The sequence below is a fragment of the Ananas comosus genome, linkage group 1 (assembly GCF_001540865.1).
Source record: "Ananas comosus cultivar F153 linkage group 1, ASM154086v1, whole genome shotgun sequence".
NCBI classification, from domain to species: Eukaryota; Viridiplantae; Streptophyta; class Magnoliopsida; order Poales; family Bromeliaceae; genus Ananas; species Ananas comosus.
In genome coordinates this window covers 21,939,279-21,958,886 of record NC_033621.1, presented here as the reverse complement: position 1 = coordinate 21,958,886, position 19,608 = coordinate 21,939,279, and the positions used below count along the sequence as shown (strand labels likewise).

Genomic DNA, 19,608 nt, shown 5'->3' with positions numbered 1-19,608 from the left:
TGTGTAATACACTGAACTTTAACAAATTGTAATGTTCTAGTATGAGAATAGTATATGAAATTAACTATTCTAGTTAATTTGAGGGTTGCTGATAGTGTACTGACACCTAACTGAAGCTTTATGAGTGTGAGAACGGATTACCGACACTAAAATTGGCAAACTGCAAGTTTTGAGTGTTGAGTATCGGTACCTGAGTGGGGTACCGGTATCCAAGAGAGTTGCCAGAATGGGTAGCTCTCGGGTTGAGAGGTTAGGTGTTGAGTACCGGTACTGACTCGGTGAGTACCGGTACTGGGGCTGAATACCAGTACTGCATCAGCTGGTGTTCTTCTCATGCTGGAAGCAAGGAACACACAGGGTGAGTTCTTCTCTTTCTCTCTCTAGGCTTTTTTCCAATTTTGGTGGGAATTGATGGAATTGAGCTCTTTCCTTCTATCCTCTCTATGGTGCTGGTTTTGAGATTCTTGGAGGAGTGGTGGAAGTGAAGAAGGAGATATTCTGAGGATATAATTTCAATCCTAGCTCAGAAGTAGGCTTAGCTTCGAACTTGAAAAGGTTAGCTTCTTAATTGCTAGCTTGTATATGATTTTTGATTAATTTGGAACTTAATTTTCAATTACTCTTAGGGCATGTTTGGTTCGCCGAAAGTATAGTATCGAAAGTGATACTTTTAGAAAGTAACATCTTATCAGTTGTTTGGTTTACGAAAGTGAATATAAAAGTTAATTTACGAAAGTGGGCTGATAAAGTGAGTTATAATTAAATCTCACTTTTTTTACTTTGGCTCAAAAAATTCGGAAGTCACCGAAAGTGGAGAGCTTAGCTAAGAGTTTATATTTGGTCTTAACTTTAATATTTAAATTTATTTTTGTAATAACTGAGATTTTTGATTTATTGAGTAAACCCTTTTGTTTGACGATGTTCTTGTGTGTAATATAATTATAAGTGTACTCGTCAAATTTCAGGAGAAAACGAGTTAAAACGGAGAAGTTACGCGACCCGGAAGTCTGACTTAAGTGAATAGTAACTCCGGTTTTCCGGAGAGGCCGCGGAGTAAAGTGGACTTTCGACGTGTATCGGACTCCGAATATAGCCTTCCAATAGCTCGTTTTCAACCGCTCGACTATCCTGGACCCAAAGGCACTGACGGAATTGGATTTGGATGCACGGATTTCGAGAAAAAGNACGGCTGAAAATGAATATTTTTCAAAAAGTGATGATATAATTTTTATATTTGAAATCTAGAGTCTAGATCTTATTTTAAATAGTTTAAAGAATTTTCTAATAAAAATTTAGTTGATTTGAACTCTTCTATACCGTTAAACGAGCAAACGCACCATATCGGCTACTAAAATTATAGATTTTGTGACCCTTTGATCATTCAGTGTCATGAAATTTTATTTCTAGATAATTTAAATGGTCTAGATCATATTCAACGGTGCCGATCGTCGATTTGGAAGCTCTATCATCAAAAATAAAATCGGTAGTAAACCGAGCAGTTTACTATCGATAGTTGTCCAATCAAACTCCATATATATATATATATATATATATATATATATATATATATATATATATATATATGTGTGTGTGTGTGTGTGTGTGTGTGTGTGTGTGAAAAAAAGAATATTAGATATGCAAAAACTAAAAATAAAAAAGAAATCAGTTATAAGTTTCTTAACTACATACATATCAAGAAACCTTTCTTATTTTTCCTACTTAGAGCATAAAATCAATTATTATTGTGAAAAAAAAACTTTGTGCACTAGAAAATGTGGGGAGGGCAAATAAGAGATCTAGATATTTGTTGTATACAGTATATGTTAGAGTGATAGGGATCTCAACTCATCATAGAAGCGGCTGTTTGGTACTTGGAAAAGCCAATCCATAGCGCTCCCAGATTATGATCGATGTTTGGTATTTCAAAAGGCCAATCTATAGCGCTCTCAGAGTCTCGTGTGGAGAAAAAGTATAAACTATGATAGTAACACTTCGTCGTCGTATCTTCAGCCAATCAAATTATGTTTATAGAATTTATCGACTCATCATACTTTTTTCTGAAATGAAGAAGTTTAATTGGCTTAAGATATATATAGCTGATGTGATGCAACCTCTACATAGAGGATCACCTGCTACGGTGAGGTTGAGAATAAACCATTTTCTCCGAACATATTATCGCTTTGTCGGGCTTCGGCCCCTCACTTCCGGCGTACCAAACATGCCCTAAGCCCTACTAAAAACTCTCAACAGCCCAATATATTATCTGGCCCATGAAGATAATTGGCTCATAGGCTAATGGATATGAGGCCACAAAGAAGAGATCTGTAATTTGAGGCCGACTAAGGCTTAGTTTGGTATTGGAGTCAATCTAACACTATCAGATAGAATAGAGTTGAGAAAAGCATATAGGGATATGCTTCTGCGTTCTCTGATGGGATCATAGAAAATATATCGTAACCGACTAACCGTAATATGCGGAACGCAATATTACGTACGAAAACAATATCGTTTTTCACCGCTCGTAACGCAATCTTCCCGCAATCCCAAACGTAGCCTAACACTGGTAGGCAAAACAGAGCTGGGATAAAAGTGTACGTAAATATATTTCTTCGTTTTCTAGTGAAAAGCATAAAATAACATAACTTTTTTTTGTTTCTGATGAGACTGCTCGTAATCAACTTATTATGATATACAAAACGTATAATTTAGACACGAAACTTTTTTAAAAAAACTATTTTTTTATCGCCACATATAAGGTGTTTTTTCCCATAATCCCAAATTAAGCCTACTTATAGTTTAAACATTGAACTTTGGAGATGTTAGTACATCCGACATTGCTCCCCCTTTGTGAAACTCTCTTTAGAACCAGCCTTCAGGTTCTACAACATTAATTTCCGAGTTAATTAACTGATAAAATTTGACACTGGGTAGAACTAACAATAATTTTAATTCCTGTCTAAAGGGTGTCTATGAACCTTTTCTTAAAAAAAAAAAAAAAAAAAAAAAAAAAATCTAGTCATAGACGTTCTTCGATTANCTATCTAGTCATAGCCGTTCTTCGATTAAAAAAAGATGTAAAAAATCCATAATTTAAGTTGGAAAACTTTTAGATTTCAAGTTTATATTAATTCGGCCTTTTTTCAGTATCGAGCTTGTAGAACTCAAAGTTTTAGCATATGGAGGTCAACTATTTTTATTGTCTGTTTGATATGACTATTGAAATAATTCTATTAATCGGAAGATCAGCAAATACGTTTCTAATAAATATATTCAGACCTTTTCCTGAATGACATATTCTGTAGAAACTGTGGACCGTAAGTGCCAATCAACCATCCCAAAAGAATGTGCTTATAAGAAGGGCGCACCCATCGCATTTAAGAGCTCAACCACAGCGTTCGCGGGCTTCGACCTAACTCAACTCACCTGAACGTTGGATCTATTATTAGGCCTCTTATTATTAGGTCTCTTGTGGACCAAATTTATTAGGCTCACCCAACTCAACTTATTAGTCTCCTGAGTCTATTGTCACGGAGCAGGAAGTTGGATCTATTTTAGTCCAATAATAAATAATAAGCAGAAACTACAGCGAGCAAAACCACATTAATGAACTTCAATTTTGAAAGGAAAGAGTTCGAATCTACAACGGTAATACCAAATCACTATGATCATAGACCAATAATAATGTAATATTTTTTCATCATTAGGCAATTAACAAAACAATGAGTGATCCCTAAGCATTTTTAAAAACCACATGGGGTTTGATTACATGGTTAAGTGCTTACATAATCTATTTCAAATTGGTTAATAGCATAAACCCATGTGGAGGTTATCTTGCCAATTATTATTCTATTACAAGTCCTCTATACTTGAGATGCTTTTAAATCTTAGCCCTAATTAATTAATAAACTTTACATTACCTGGAAATGCACCCAAAGAAAAAGTCAACCAATAGCCATTGCATTAGTCAATAAAGAGTTGCATTATCCACTCACATATTTCAAAACTTGAAAACTGATACTGAGTTCATCTACATGAAACCAATAATGAAAAAAATTTGCTGTTGTAGTTTCTTTTTTTTAACCCTCTTATGTACTATATAGTGTTCAAGTTTTCTATAATAATTCAAAAGTCATCGACTTGTTATCAAAAAAAAAAAAAAAAAAAAAATCATCTACAGCTTCGGTTGAAATAAAAGTCATTTTCAATCTGAAAATCAGTTATGAGCGAACAAACAAGCAAAGTTCAAGTACTTTTTCTTGAAATAAAAGCATCATTTGATTTACTATAATCCTTTTCCTCCTACACAACATAATCCTTCAGAGGCCTACATAATGTGAAACAATCACTATACTTTAAAAGCTTAAGTAGTTAGAGAACGATGTTTAAATATTTTTATATTTAATACTCCATCTCATGTCTGGGCTCAAGACTTTTTAGTCGGCCCATGACGTAGGCTTGAATTAAATGGGAGGAAATTAATATGCTAGGAGCTTGGCGTGATTCGAACTCAGGATCTCCTGTTTTGATACCATGTGAAACAATCATTGTACTCTAAAAATTTAAGCTATTAAAGAACGGTGTTTAAATATTTTTATATTTAATACTCCATCTCATGTCTGGGCTCAAGACTTTTTAGTCGGCCCATGACGTAGGCTTGAATTAAATGGGAGGAAATTAATATGCTAGGAGCTTGGCGTGATTCGAACTCAGGATCTCCTGTTTTGATACCATGTGAAACAATCATTGTACTCTAAAAATTTAAGCTATTAAAGAACGGTGTTTAAATATTTTTATATTTAACACATGATTGAAATACACATATGGGGTATCAAACTTCCGATCTTTTAGATATAATATACTGAGTAACAACCACTATACAATTACTAAGTGGTAACTCATAAATTTATCTCCTTTCCCAAAGGTATTGTTGTTGTTGTACCCTCTTTGTCCCCTCCTCTCAAAACAAGGTAAAAACAACTTGCACAAGAGGTCCCCTCTTATAAACACCATTTGAGTGGAACAAATATATGGTGGGGGAAGATCTCATGGGAGATCCACTCTTGCATAGAAAAGAAAAGACTCTGCAGAGGTCTCAGAATCTTTCTAGGTGGAGTGCACAAAATCCTCTAAACTTTTGTCGAATTGCAGTTCGGTCCTTAACCGCGCGCCTGAGCTGCTTCGATCTTCGTTGAATTTGTCAAATTTCTTATTGTATATATGTCGAACATAAAATATTAAAACACAGCTGATCTGCGGAAGTTTAAGCTTTTTCGAAAACCAGTTGTTCTGCTTGGTATCAAATTGGAAGGCCCTTGTCATTTGTAGGTTCATATCAGAAGTTTAGAGATTAAAATAAAAACTTTTAGGGTGCGTTTGGTTCGCGCTATCTTTTTAAGATTCCTAGTAATCCAATAGGAATAAAAAAAATATGACGGTATTTGGCTAAGCGCACTAAGTAATTTAGTTGGTAATACTAGATTTACTTGGGAATGAGATGCATCCCAAAATACTAATCTCATTTCTTTGAGGGAGGGTGGGTATCCGTATATTAATAGATTAGAATAATTATAATATGTCTATTTTTTTTTTCTTCCCACCCGCTGGCTAGTTGGTATTATTTTTCTTTACACTCTAACCTCATATCTTTCTCTAAACTTTTTTTTTTTCTCTCTAAACTTCAACTCTTTTTCTCTCTCTAAATTAAGCTATTTCTCCCCCTCTTTTTCTAAAATCTCAACCCTCTCATTCTCTCTAAATAACATGACTGAATAATATGATCGTAGGAACCAAATACTGAAATACTACATTCTTAGTAATAGAATAAATAGGAATAAGATTCTCGGATATCTTTTTACTCTTAGTAATCTTTCATAGTGCGAACCAAACGCACCCTTAAAGATTAAGTAACCATTTCAAAAAATACCATACTTCAAATAAGTTTTGTATTACTTTTAACTTTTTTATTTTATCACTTTTTTCTGCTTGAATTTTGAGCTGAACGGGAGCTGAAAAAGCTTGAATATATTACAAATTTATATTATTTGGATTTTAGGCCAATCCAAATGTAACATACCTATATTTTGTAAATTTTATTCATTAGATTAAAATTCTAATTTCTTTTTTTTTTTCAACTTTTCACCCAGTAGTAGAATTGACAATCTAACTTGCTATTTACAAGCCAGCTCGTGTTCGGCTCGTTAATAAACAAACCGAACACCAGCTAGAATTTTTAGGTTAATATTTTAGCGAGCCAGCTCATGTTCGACGCGTTGACGTATAGTCCTATGCGTGCTCGCAGACAGGGACCGTCTCCTTTTCCATTTTGATCTATGCACTGCAAAAGTCTAGTGGTCCAGGGACCAACACTACAAATTAAGAGTGAAAGCTCCAACTCAATGGCATATCCTGCTACCCACGAGGAAGAAAGATGCAGAAGAAAAACCCTAAAATTTGAATCTCGCTTTGTGGGCACTTGATTCTTGTACAGCCTTCCAGGCTTTAAAATCAAAATCTAATTTATTATGCATTATCATATTATATGTTTTATGACATAAAACATTCTGTATGCTTGAACAATGGCCTTTTCTAGTTCGTTGATTTTTTCTGGAGAAAAACTTCAAATATCACTCATGTGGTGTCACACTTTTTTATTTTAATACCCTGTGGTTTAAAATGTATCAATTTAGTATATCGTGATTTCATTTGTCTCTACTTATTATCCTTTCGATTAATTTTTTTTATTAAATCAGCAATAAAGTTAAAACTAAAAGGTATTAAAATGAATACTCGACAAACCTAGATGACGTATCTAAAATTTTTGCATATAATTTAACGACGTGTTAACGGAGGAGCTGATGAAAAAAAAAAAAAAAAAAACCATAAGTTAGTAAATTAATACACTTTTAAACATAAAAATACTTAAGGTAAAAAAGTGTGAAACCACATTGCGGGCTATTGAAGTTTTGCCCCCCACCTTTTTTTTTTTTTTTTTTAAGAACTGTTTTTGATGCAATTTTTCAAATCTTATTTTTTTTATATATTGGCTATTTAAATCTTGTCTTTCAAATATATAAAGAGAAAAAAAACAATTTGAAAGCCGCTTAATAAAGGAAAAAAAACTATTTTCAGAACATACTTTTTTTTATTTTCTTATTTATATTGTAAAATTATATCTTACCAAAATTATGTTAGAGACTGTTAACTTTTAGGGTGCGTTTGGTTCGCATTTATAAAAGAATTACTAGGAATAAAAAATATCTGAGAATCTTTATTCCTATTCATTTATTATTAAGAATGTGGAATTCCTGGTTTGGTTCGCCACGTAATATTAATTAGCCATGTTATTTAATATTATAAAAAATATACAATATAATTTATTTATTTATTTAATTAATTTTAGATAATTATACCAAAAGTTTCAACATCTTTTTAGAAAAAAGGAAGAGAGAGTATAAGTTAGAGAGGACATAATTAAAAAAATAGAAAAAAAAATATAGTCAAAATTAGAGGTGAGTGAGAGAGTTGAAATTTTAGAAAGAGAAAGAGAAAGAAAGCTTAGATGGGAGAGAGAAAAAAAAAGTTGAATTTTAGAGAGAAAAATAAGTTTAGAGAGAGATATAAGGTTAGAGTGTAAAGAAAAATAATATCAATTAGCCGACGGGTAGGAAGAAAGAAAGAGATTAGACATATTATGATTACCCCAATCCATTAATATGAGGATACCCACCCTCCCTCAGGGGAATAAGATTAGTACTTTGGGGTGAATCTTATTCCCAAGTGAATCAAATATTACCAACTAGATTACTTAATGCGCTTAGCCAAACACCGTCATATTTTTTTATTCCCATTGGATTACTAGGAATCTTTAAAAGATAGCGCGAACCAAACGCACCCTTATGATAATACGATAACAATAAAATTATTTTTTATCGTTTTTTTTTTTTTTCGTGTAATTCGAAACAAACGTGATTGGTGATGAGATTGCGCCGTCACATAAGTCAAATTATTATTTATTTAGTTTTTTAAGTTTGAAATTTTGTTAAACAATAATAATTTTTTTAATTCTTTGTACGCTCAGAAGTGGGCCCCAGAGGCCAGTGATTTCACGCTGTCATGTGGGCCCCGCACTAGTTCTTTATTGGGCCGTGACACGCTGGACTAACGTTACAAAAAAACTCGTAAACGGGCCCCCACGGTGGGCCCCACCGCAATGGTATCCAACGGGGGCTGATCGGACGGCCGAGATCGGTTCGCCTCGATGATCGGGCGCTTACGTGGCCGACCGTTGGAGCTTGGGGGCAGTGCCCACGAGGGGCATTTTCGTCATTTCGATTAGAGTCGCTCGGGCCGCGCCAGTTGGGCTTAAATAAAATGAGAGATATAATATAAGCACAGTTTAATTAATCAATTATAATATTATAGATAAATAATAATTATATATCACATAAATAACTCGAAAATAATTCTGCTAAATTGTATTGTAGTCCCCGTACTATTCTGATATTACACTCCGCCTCTATAAATAAAAAAATTATAATTTATTTGTATTGTATCTTTATATATTCGCTATTCAAAATCTAATATTCTCGAATGATAGTTTTTTTGTATCTTCTCCTGCAAAATAATTTAAATTTTTTTAAGTAGATTCTATTTGGCAATGCTGATGCTTATTTTTAATAAAAATTACTTATCATAAAATATTGATTAATAAATATTTAATCTATAAAGAAAAATTCTGAGTAAGTATTTTATCTTTTTAATACTGCTATAAAAAAATTACTAAGAATGTTAAAATATATATATTAAAATATATTTTTTTATACAATATGATATTCTAAATAGTTGGACCAAATAGAAACTAAAATTAATTACAGTGATATTATTACTTTTCTTTTTTTTTTTTGAGAATTAGAGATTAGGCTTAATATATAGAAGGACCTTATATTACTTTGGAGATAATATAAGGACTCCCCGTAAATTTTACAAATGTACTCATATAATTATTTTTCAAAATAATTTAAAAAATTAATTACTTATATTACTTATATATATACAAAACCCCTCCTCTCTCTCTCTCTCTCTCTCACTGCGAACTCTTTTTGTCTCTCGTTTCTCTCTCATTCTCTCTTCTCTGTTTCCAATTCTCTGCTCCCGAAACCCTAGCCCTAGCCCTAACCCTAACCCTCGCCCTTTTCACCCAACCCCCGATCGATCCGCCGCAAATGGCGGGGTCGCCGCCGCGATCGGCTAAGATTTTGCGGGACAGGTGATCGCGCGGTCGGGTTCTTAAGGCGAGCCTTCCCAGTCCATGGCGGCCGCGGGGGGGAAGGGTGCGCCGGAGAGGATCCGCAGGGGCCTCCGCACGGCGCTGTTCGTGGTGACGATGGTGGCGTCGCTGCTCGCGACCTCGGCCCCGGCGCTCGTCGCCGTCGCCGACGCGGGCGCGGCGCTGGCCCTCGCGGCGAGGCTCGCGTGCGGCGGCGGCGGCGGATGCGGCGTGAGGGCGCAAGTGGAGAGGTACGGCTTCAGGAGCTCGTTGATGGATGTGCCTCTCGCTTCCCTCCTCAGATCCCTCGTAATCACATGTAAATCTTGCTCCCCTCCTTTTTGTGTGTTTTTTTCTATTTTAATTAGAAATGTGGTTGATTTTGATTAAATATGCGCGAGTAGCTTTGTATAATTTAAAGGTAGAGTTTCGCTTCTTCACTTTCTTACAATGAAAATTTTAAAAGCTATCACCTTTATGATTTAATGGGTATCAAATTTATTAATAGGCTTTCCATCACATCACTATTTTTATCGAGTTAATTTGCATTTGTACCGAGTTGGTGGACCAATGTTCAGCAAACAGCTCTATTGATCTACAGTAAAAATTTAGAATCTACAGTGTGTTGGATCTGAAAGGCTATTCTTTTGATTTACTGTGTGCACCATTAGGTAAAATGTATAGACCTTACCCTTATTTTTTAAAATTTGAATTAAAAATTTGATTTTACTACCTAGTGTCATAGTTTCTTTTGAAATATACGCGTGAAATTTGAAACTTTTTACTGTCATTTTTAAAGTTCATGTATCTGTCTCAAAATATTACATTTTTACCTATCCATTATTTCCTGTTTTTATTGGCCTTCAATTAGTAAGTTATGGGGAAAGAAGGAATTGCTAATTTCATCTGAATGTTTCGGAATAGTTATGCATTACATTTGGTGGTTAAAAATGACAGTAAAGTTATCTTTTTTCAGGTGTTTACTGTTTGAGTGATGATCCTGGGCTTTCTCATGGTCCTTATCTTGGAACAGCAGCACTATGTTCATTAGCTTCTGTTGTATTTCTAACCATTAAGGCCTGTGTTTATACACCTATATCTTATATTAGGCCTGAAGCTCCACCATCTTTGGCTAGTGAGGATCTGCATTCAAGGAAATCATGGGGCATGCCTGTTCTTTTCCTTACATCATTACTTTTCGCTCTCGGTCATCTTGTTGTTGCATACAGGACAAGGTGCAGAGCACGTAGAAAACTTATGTTCCACCGTATTGACCCGGAATCAGTATGTTTGAATTTCTATTTATTCCTATTTTTCCAGTCGCACAATCATTTTGTTCAAATTATTTGTGTTTCTATATGCTATGGTATCAGCTTTTTGATGGCTTTGAAACTTCTCTAGACTTGTATGTATGGAGTAAATTGATATCATAGGCAGTTGAGCTTTTTTATGTTTGCCTAACAGGAATTCTTGCTATGATAATGTACTTAGTCTTTTGCTGAGAGATTTCCTCTCATAAGCCAATTATAATATTAAATTGTTATATCCATTTAAGAAACCTTATTTAAGATTTAGTTCTCTGTTTGTGTGCATGTGCTTGCTTCTTTGTGTTAATTGGAGTTTGATTTGTATCTTACGGTCTAGTATATTTTTCATTTAACTCTTTGGTACTCCATCGCAGGTTTTGGCATACAGGAACATGTTTTTTAGCTATCAGAAGGTCCCTCGATCCCCCACACCATGCGGTGGCAAAATATACTCGAGGAGTGAGAGTGAAACAAAGAGGAAAGCCATACTTTGTTGTGAACGGGATCTTCCCATCAGCTTCCTCGCAGAAAGTGACAGCTTGTTCATTGCCTGTCAAGGCCTGACAATCCATTATAAGCTTAGCTTACATGATTTACCTCCCACCATTTCTCTATCCTCCTCAAGGCTCAAACTTCAGAGTCCATTAGTAAAAACTAAAACCCATCATCATCTATATAGGAGCTTTAGTCAAAAATACTATGATACCTCTCTATATGATCCGCTGTTGGATGAATCTGCAACCTCGCCTACTTTATTATCAGATGGCATTCCTCTGTTGAGTCTTGATGATGGCAATGGTGATTTGGGTTCATCTAATTACGTAAATATGGGCATTGGGGTAGAAGAAAAGGTGGAGCTTGCTGTTGTTTTAGTGCATGGTTTTGGAGGAGGGGTTTTCTCATGGAGGCATGTGAGCAGTGTGCTTGCAAGGCAAGTAGGATGTGCAGTTGTGGCTTTTGATCGGCCCGGCTGGGGGTTGACTTCTCGACCACGTAGGAAGGATTGGGAGGACAAGCGATTGCCAAACCCATATATGCTTGACTCCCAGGTAATTCTTCTACTCTTTTTGTCATGGTTAAATAACTGCTCTGCAAGCTATCATCAATGTTGTAAGTTGTAACTTATTTCCTGGACACATTGAACCACCATTTATGCCTTCTGAAGTTTTCCAATCATTTCATGGAATTAAGATTGTGCACTTCGTTGATGCGCTTTATACATTATTTTGATTTTCAACTAGAGTAAAGCTTCTAAACAAGAGGCTCTTCTTTAAAATCTCGTGCAGGTTGATCTTCTTATCTCTTTCTGCTCGGAGATGGGCTTCTCATCAGTAATACTTGTTGGCCATGATGATGGCGGACTTCTTGCTCTCAAGGCTGCAGAAAAAGTTCGTTCCTCTGCGGATCCTGCCAAAGTCAGTGACAGACTTCAATTCAGTTATTTTTGCAATTTTAATGTGTCTTAATTTGTCCATATGGCTGACTTAATTGGGCTTTTACATACAATATCCCTGTAAAATTATTTTACCAATATCCTGTAAAACCTGAAGTTTGATACATATCCCTCAAAAAGTGTAGTTTCTCACAAAATCATGCTTGAGTTGAGAGGAGCCATCCAATTCATGGAAGAAGTTCGGTTTTTTTTTTATTATAGCAAAAGCGCTCTAAAAAGTGCCATTTTTGAAATTGCGAAGACTTATGTGCGAGATATTTTGAGGGGCAGATATGAGAAGTTCAGATTTTGCTGGGATATATATATGTAAACAAATATTTTGCAGGTGTATGTGTAAACATCATTAAATTTGTGATCTATTCAATTGCTTTTAATGTGACTTCTGCTTGTTTAAGGGTTATTTCCGGAAGATGTTTAGGTCCAGCTAAAGCCATTTCTTTTTAGCTAAATGTTTGTATTTGTATTAGGTGGAAATCAAGGGAGTGGTTCTAGTTAGTGTCAGCTTATCTAGAGAAGTTGTCCCTTCCTTCGCCCGGATCCTTCTACATACTCCACTTGGGAAGAAGCACATGGTCCGTCCTCTACTGCGTACTGAAATCACTCAAGTGATCAACCGTCGTGCATGGTATGATGCTACAAAGCTAACAGCTGAGGTTTTGAACCTTTACAAGGTATAATAGTTAACATCATCTTCCATTTTGAAATGCGATGCCCTTCAACCATTTGTCATTTAATTTTCTTCTCTATGCGAGAAGGGTTAAGAGTGTTTTGTTGGGATCTGGTCTACCACTTCATTGGTGGACAAAACCCCATCCTGAGAAGGGCTCTACTTTTTTCTTTTTTTTTCTTTTTTTAATATGACTTTTAAAACCCATTAGATTGGTGTATGTTGAATTTGATTACTTGGTCTACTAGACCATAGCCATCCAATGTTATGGAGTAGGTAGCTGGAGGGGACATTGGTACTCACTAGTTGCTATAACTGCTAGGGGCTTCTTTGGCCCACTCAGAGCTTCTATAGAAATGCTTTTTAAGCGAAGTAGTTTAAAGAAGCATTAACAATTCTTTAATCAGAATCTCCATTACAACCTCTTATTATAGCAGAAGCAGAAGCAGAAGCAATTCGGAGCCCGTAAGCTCATTTTAACTTTTCGCCACCGCAGAAACTCTATATAAGTGAAAAATCACAAATACTTGGTGAGGAAGTGATTCCTAATTGCGTTAAATCCTGTTATGGCAATTGCAACATTTTAATGCTGAGCACATGTCATTAGCATGTGTACTAACTTAAGAAGTCAAATAAATCCTGTGTTCAGGCCCCATTATTTGTGGAAGGTTGGGATGAGGCACTTCATGAGATCGGACGGTTATCATTTGCAACCGTCCTCTCATCACAAAGCGCAGCAGCATTGCTAAAATCGGCGGAAGACCTTCCCGTCCTTGTTGTAGCTGGTGCAGAGGATGTGCTTGTTCCTTTCAAGTCGGTTCAAGCCATGGCTTCCAAGCTTGTAAATTCTGTTAGTATTTCCTTTTCTCGAGTATTTAAACTGATGTTGTTAAATCATTAGTTGTGTTGAAAGGGTTACATACTCTTTTGCTTTCCTTTCTTTCCAAAGTAGATAATGCTACTTTTCACGGAGTAAGATGATGCATTTTCCCTCGTATAATCGGCTATATTAATTTCCTTATTCTGCTCTCTTTTCTGCAGAGACTTATCGCAATATCAGGATGCGGGCATCTACCGCATGAGGAGTGCCCGAAAGCTCTTCTCGCGGCTCTCACCCCGTTCATAACTAGACTGCTGTTGCCTGCCGACGCCTCCAGAAGACATTAGGGTTAATACTTTCTCAATCTTTTCTCCATGTTTCTTTTGAAATTACTTTCTATTAATCTTCCTTTTCCAATGAAAAAGGTAGATAGATCTCTTCTATCCTGCTAGGGTTGTGTGAGGTGTTATGTGTTTGGGTTTAGTGTTTGCTTGTCCTGGAGCCAGGCCCAATACTCTTCTTAGGGTTACTTGAGCTCCCCTAACTTGTCAGTAGTTGTCACCCTTCCTCATCTTATGATTTATTAGAATTAGGGCTTCTTGATTAAGCAAGTTAGATTTAGCATGCCATGTAGGGCGTAAGCTTTCGCTAAATCTGATGTTAACCTAAGGAATCGATGCGCTAACCTAAGGAATCGATGTGCGCAACTAAGGATGCTATGAGAGATTGCTGTGTAAAGAACTAGTTTTGATATTCATAAATGCAATATGCAAAGATTTTGAGGACTAACACAATGAGAAAGGCTAAAATAACAACAACAACAACAACAAAAAAAGCACTTTAGTCTGTTTCTAATTATTCATAGCGAAAATGTATATTAATATTAATTTTGCACTTTATTACTGCCTGGTATAGGTTCAAATATTTAGGGTACTTATTGAATTCAAATGAAATTAGTTAAATATCAAATTAGTTAAAATTTTACTCCTGGCAAAAATATTTGAAACTTACTAGAACTATGACCCATTTTGATCCAACTACCTAACCTTCAAAAATTTCTAACTTTGCTGCTTAATTTTTTTTAATTCATCTGAGTTGAGTCTGTTGGTTTAAATGGGCCAACATGCGGAAGGCTATGTTGAGCCGAGTCATGTTCGAAATGGCGTGAGGCTAAGTGGGCCGAGTCATGTTTGAAGTGGTGTGAGACTGGGTGGGCCGAATCACAATCGAGACCCGTGGGTGATGTTTTTGCACGCTTTAACTGAATTGTTTGTGTTAATGGTTAGTGCCAACGATCCGACAGAGTCATTTAATAATTCTTAAATTTCAAAATTTGAATGCATTGTTTACTTTTACACACTTGATTAGCATATTTCATATTATGCAACTACAACTCCATTAAAACAAGTAATGAGCCTAAAATTTGTATCGGAAGAACACCATCAAATGGCATCTATAAGATAAATTGGAAGGCTGAGTACCAAAATCAAACTTTAAAAAGATTGGATAATTGAATAAAAAATGGGCCAAAGTTTATAAGAAAACCCTAACAAGGAGTTTTAAGTAGAACTCTAAAGTGGGGCCATGCAAAACTTCTTTGATACTTCAATGGCGTCTAGAAGTGTATCACCAGTCCCTCTCCGTAGACTTTCCAAAACTGTGCCCCACCCTTGACCATGAGGTTTCCTTTTGTTTCAGTATATATGAACAAAATTTAGTTTGACATGGTGGTCGCCGATTAGGCGGATCGAGATCTAAGCATGTTGATCTGATTAGTTATGTCTCAATCTATCTGCCTAACTTCATGGGCTATTTTCTCTTGATGGAGCACACCAGGAAATGCTGGTCACTTCCAGGATGTAACTGCTAATTATTAGATTATTGAGATTTTAGCACAATTGTCTATGGTTTTGTAATCATGCAATCATATATTAGCTTAGGAGGTGTTTGGTTCTTCAAAAAGTACACTGGAAAATAGTTTTCTGGTCGGAAAAGTAGTTTCGTTTTTGTCTTATTTCATGGGAAAGTCTTCTTTTTTATTTTTTGAATTTGAATTTGTTATCCGCGAAATAAAAATCGTGAAAAGGATGTTTCCTATTGATTATTTTTTTTTTATCTAAAAAATAATTTTTCATGATTTTTCGAGGAACCATACATCCTCTGAGATCAGAAGCCATTGACAATATTCTTTGTATTGACTCTTGCTTGCGTGCTTGATTTTCGTGCTATCAGGTCGTTTTTTATGACGGGGCTTTCGAATCAGTGATCAGCTTTATTTGATTTGATCTAAAGTATTAAAAGTATTAAAAAAAAAAGCTTTGTGATTTTTTAATATTATTTTCCTAGTAATCCGAAGGGGTTCAAAGTCTAAGGTTGAAAAAAAAAAATTATATTTTATATAGTATAGAAATATTTTAATAAAATTTTATATGGTTTGAATATTTCTGTATCGTTAAATTTGCAAATGGTTTATCCCAACTATTAAAATTATTAATATTGAGTTCGTCCGATCATTAGGTAAATAATATTAATAAGTTATGAAATTTTATTTTTTTAAAATGCGTCAAAAAGAGTTGATTGTAGATACATCATACATGGATAAAGAAGGAATCAATCGTTGGAACATTTCTGTGCTTTTAAAAGCACTCCATCCAAGTGTCTGATGATGCCGAGGCACCACCACAGGCACGAGGCACGAGGCACGAGCTCTAAATTTCGTCTCTGCCATCTCAGAACCTCCTCTATCCAAGTGTCTGGTGCCGAGGCACGAGGCACGAGTTCTAAATTTAAGTTCGTAACGCGATCTTAAACATTCTAACTCACTATGTGTTGTTTGGTAGGTGGTAGGTAATTGCGCAGTTTGTAAGGTACCCACAAGTCACGGCACCCCTCCAGGTCAAATCCTATCTAGTTCATGAATAATGTGCGTGCGCGTACGCTTACAAATATCTATAAATAACCGACCGTTTCTAATACAAGTGGCAAAGAAGTTTGACGGTTGGTATATGAGGTTTCAAGTTTGAATTTTAGTTGATTCATATTTTTAGCTAAGTTTATTTTTAAATGAAATAAACGAAACGAATAGGATGCTACATATTTCTAAAAAAAAATATATATATCCACAAATAATCAATCCCCATAAAAATGACTTAAATTAAAAGAGAAATGTTAAACAAATGTCCATCAATATATATATATATATATAGAGTTCGGCTACTATACTATTATGAGTACGATCGTCCTCGTACTCATAAGTTGTTTTCGATGATAGAGCTTCCGAATCGACGATCCACACCGTTAAACGTTATCTAGAGCATTTGAAACATCTAAAAATCAAATTTCATAATTTTTCGACATCATTTACCTTACTATTAAAAGCTCACAAAATTGATAATTTTTAGCGGCCGGTATGGAATACTTGCTAGTTTAGCAGTGCAAAAAAATCCGAATAGGTTGAATTTTTGATAGAAAATTCTATTCACTACCTAGATAAAGGTCAATAACTCCGATCTTAAATTGAAGGATCCGATCATCAGTTTTTAAGACATCGTTTCGATTTTGACCGTTCATTTAATTCCCGCTTGATGGACTTTATTATGATTTCAAAAAATTACGAAATTTATTTTCTAGAAGTTTCAAATACTTTTAGATCATATTTAACGGAGTGATCGTCGATTCGGAAGCTCCATCATCGAAAACACTTATGAGTACGAAGGGTCCAATACTCATAATTAGGGCTAGCAAAATGAGCGACCAGCCTCGCGTTCGTACTCGATATTTAGCTCGCTCGAGCTCTGACTCGAAATTAAATGAGCCGAGCTTGAACAAAAAAAAAAAGCTCGACAATTCATTTCAAGGCCGAGCTTGAGTATTACTCGGCTCGTTTGAATTAGGCTCGAAAAACTCGAATATATATATAATATATAATATATATATATATATATATATATATAATATATATATAATACTATATATATAATATACAAATTGAGCTCCTATGCTTTTTAAAAGTACTCAAGACATTGTGCTTGTAAATTCAGCCTTTGGATAAGTAATGTGTGTTAGCATGATATGGGACCCTTAGGGTTGAGTGGGTGGTTTGGTTGAATAGTATAATCTAATGGGGGTAAATGATTAATAGTGTCAGATCTAATGGCTAAAAATCTACAAGCACTAAGTGCTTGATGCTTTTACAAGCACCATAGCCGAAAATATATGATATTATATATATATATATATTATATATTCATATATATATATATAATATATATATTATAAGCTACCTATGCTATCGAAAGTATGAGGATATGGTGCTTTCGATTTTTTGGATTCTTAAATCAACCCCTTTAATCATTTATTTGAAATTAATACTATTTTATTCTTGTAGGACCACTCAATCCTAGGATATTATTTAATCCTAGGGGGGACCGCAATCATCCGCAATCATACAATTCTAAAATCGAAGGTCCAAAAATTTGAAAACATCAAATCCTCTATATTTTCGATAGCATAATAGTTCTACACTAATATTATATATAAAAAGTATATAAATATAATATATTTTACTTATATATAGGTTGAGTGAATAATCTGAGTTTAGTTAAAATGGGGCTAATATTGTTGGCCCATAAAAACAAACCTAATAGATAAATAAAAGAAGCAAAATGTACTAAATTCTATACATTTTTCATTTCTTCTTTTTTTCACAAAACTCTAAATTTTCAATATGTTTCTCTCTTTCTCCTTTTTTGTCTCTCACCCTAAGCGGCCAAAGTCGAAGGCCCTCCAAATTACCAGTACACAGCATATGCCTGCCGTTTCACTTTGATATTTAATTGTATGCTTGAGAATAATACAGAAAATTTTAAAGTAAAAATTATTATTCATATAAAATTTAATTTTGTTATATATGATTGGATAGTTTAATCCAATATTTATCTATATATATTTATTTATTTGTGACTGCTTATAAATAAAAATGAATAAGTATGAAGAATTGAAGCGGAAGAAAGACATGTGAGGCTGAAAAGATTAGATATTCAACTCATAAAATTATTTTTTTCATACCTTATAAACTATATTTTATATAATTAATTTTGTACCTTTGAACTATTAGACATATTTTTTATATCAAATTATAAACATAATGTTCTATAACAAATAAACATATTGATACGTATGATGGTGAGATTTTTCCAAGGCGGCTCGTTTAGCGGCTCGAGCTCGCTCGATCGAAATAAGGCCTCTGCTCGAAGCATCCGCTCCGAAAGTAATTCAATGCCTAAGTTGAGCTTAAATTTAACTCGAAATTAATTCAAGCCCGAATTGAGCCGAGTAAGCTCGCGCCGAGCTGGCTCGTTTCCACCCCTACTCATAATAGTAATAGTAGCCTCTACCTCCTCTCTCTCTCTCTCTCTCTTCTCATTATATATAACCTATAATATATATATATATAATAATTATTATATATCATATATATATATACGCAGATATACTATATATATATAGTATACTATAGGAGAAGAGAGAGAGAGAGAGAGAGAGAGAGAGAGAGAGAGAGAGATGAGCTAGAATACTCTCAAAAGTACCAAGGGGTTGCTGCTTTTGAGTTTTTAGCCATTGGATGGAAAAATGTAAAGTTGGGATGATGATGGTAGGTGGTGGTAGATGGAATAGTGTTTGATCCAAAGGCTATTAGTAATCAAAGAGTAGATCCAAGGCTAAAAATCTAATAGCACCAAGTGGGTGATACTTCTAAGGGTGCGTTTGGTTCGAGTTATCCTGATAGGATTACAGGCAATCCTGCCAGGATAACTGTGTTTGGTTAATCCGCTATGTAATCTAGTCGTTAATGTAGCATTACAAATCGAGCAGGATCACATCGAAAATATTAACGGGAGGGGGGTCGTGTATCCTGCATTACTGAAACCCGTTAATACTACATATTATGTAAAATGACAATTTTACCCTCCAACAACCCCAAATCTAATTAAAAGTATTATTTTCATCTCTCTCGCCTTCCCCCCGGCCCTCTCTCTCGCACGCCGCTTTCTCTCGCTCTCCCTCTCTCGACGTCTCTCTCTCTCTCTCTCTCTC

At 35.0% G+C, this 19,608-nt stretch overlaps 1 protein-coding gene across 1 annotated transcript; it reads left to right on the top strand.

Moving 5' to 3' along the window:
• LOC109722559 lies at positions 9,084-14,301 on the top strand. The gene is made up of 7 exons (XM_020250653.1): positions 9,084-9,584; positions 10,242-10,549; positions 10,947-11,621; positions 11,859-11,987; positions 12,493-12,696; positions 13,342-13,542; positions 13,734-14,301. The coding sequence occupies exons 1-7, from the start codon at positions 9,308-9,310 to the stop codon at positions 13,857-13,859; spliced, it is 1,920 nt and encodes a 639-aa protein (XP_020106242.1). The 5' UTR covers positions 9,084-9,307; the 3' UTR covers positions 13,860-14,301.

What these genes read in the sequence shown, in the direction of transcription:
- LOC109722559 (XM_020250653.1), top strand. Translation starts at nt 9,308, where the DNA reads ATGGCGGCCGCGGGGGGGAAGGGTGCGCCGGAGAGGATCCGCAGGGGC. An exon ending in ACCGTATTGACCCGGAATCA is followed by an intron (nt 10,550 to 10,946) that starts GTATGTTTGAAT and finishes ACTCCATCGCAG; the next exon opens with GTTTTGGCATACAGGAACAT. An exon ending in CCTCTGCGGATCCTGCCAAA is followed by an intron (nt 11,988 to 12,492) that starts GTCAGTGACAGA and finishes TATTTGTATTAG; the next exon opens with GTGGAAATCAAGGGAGTGGT.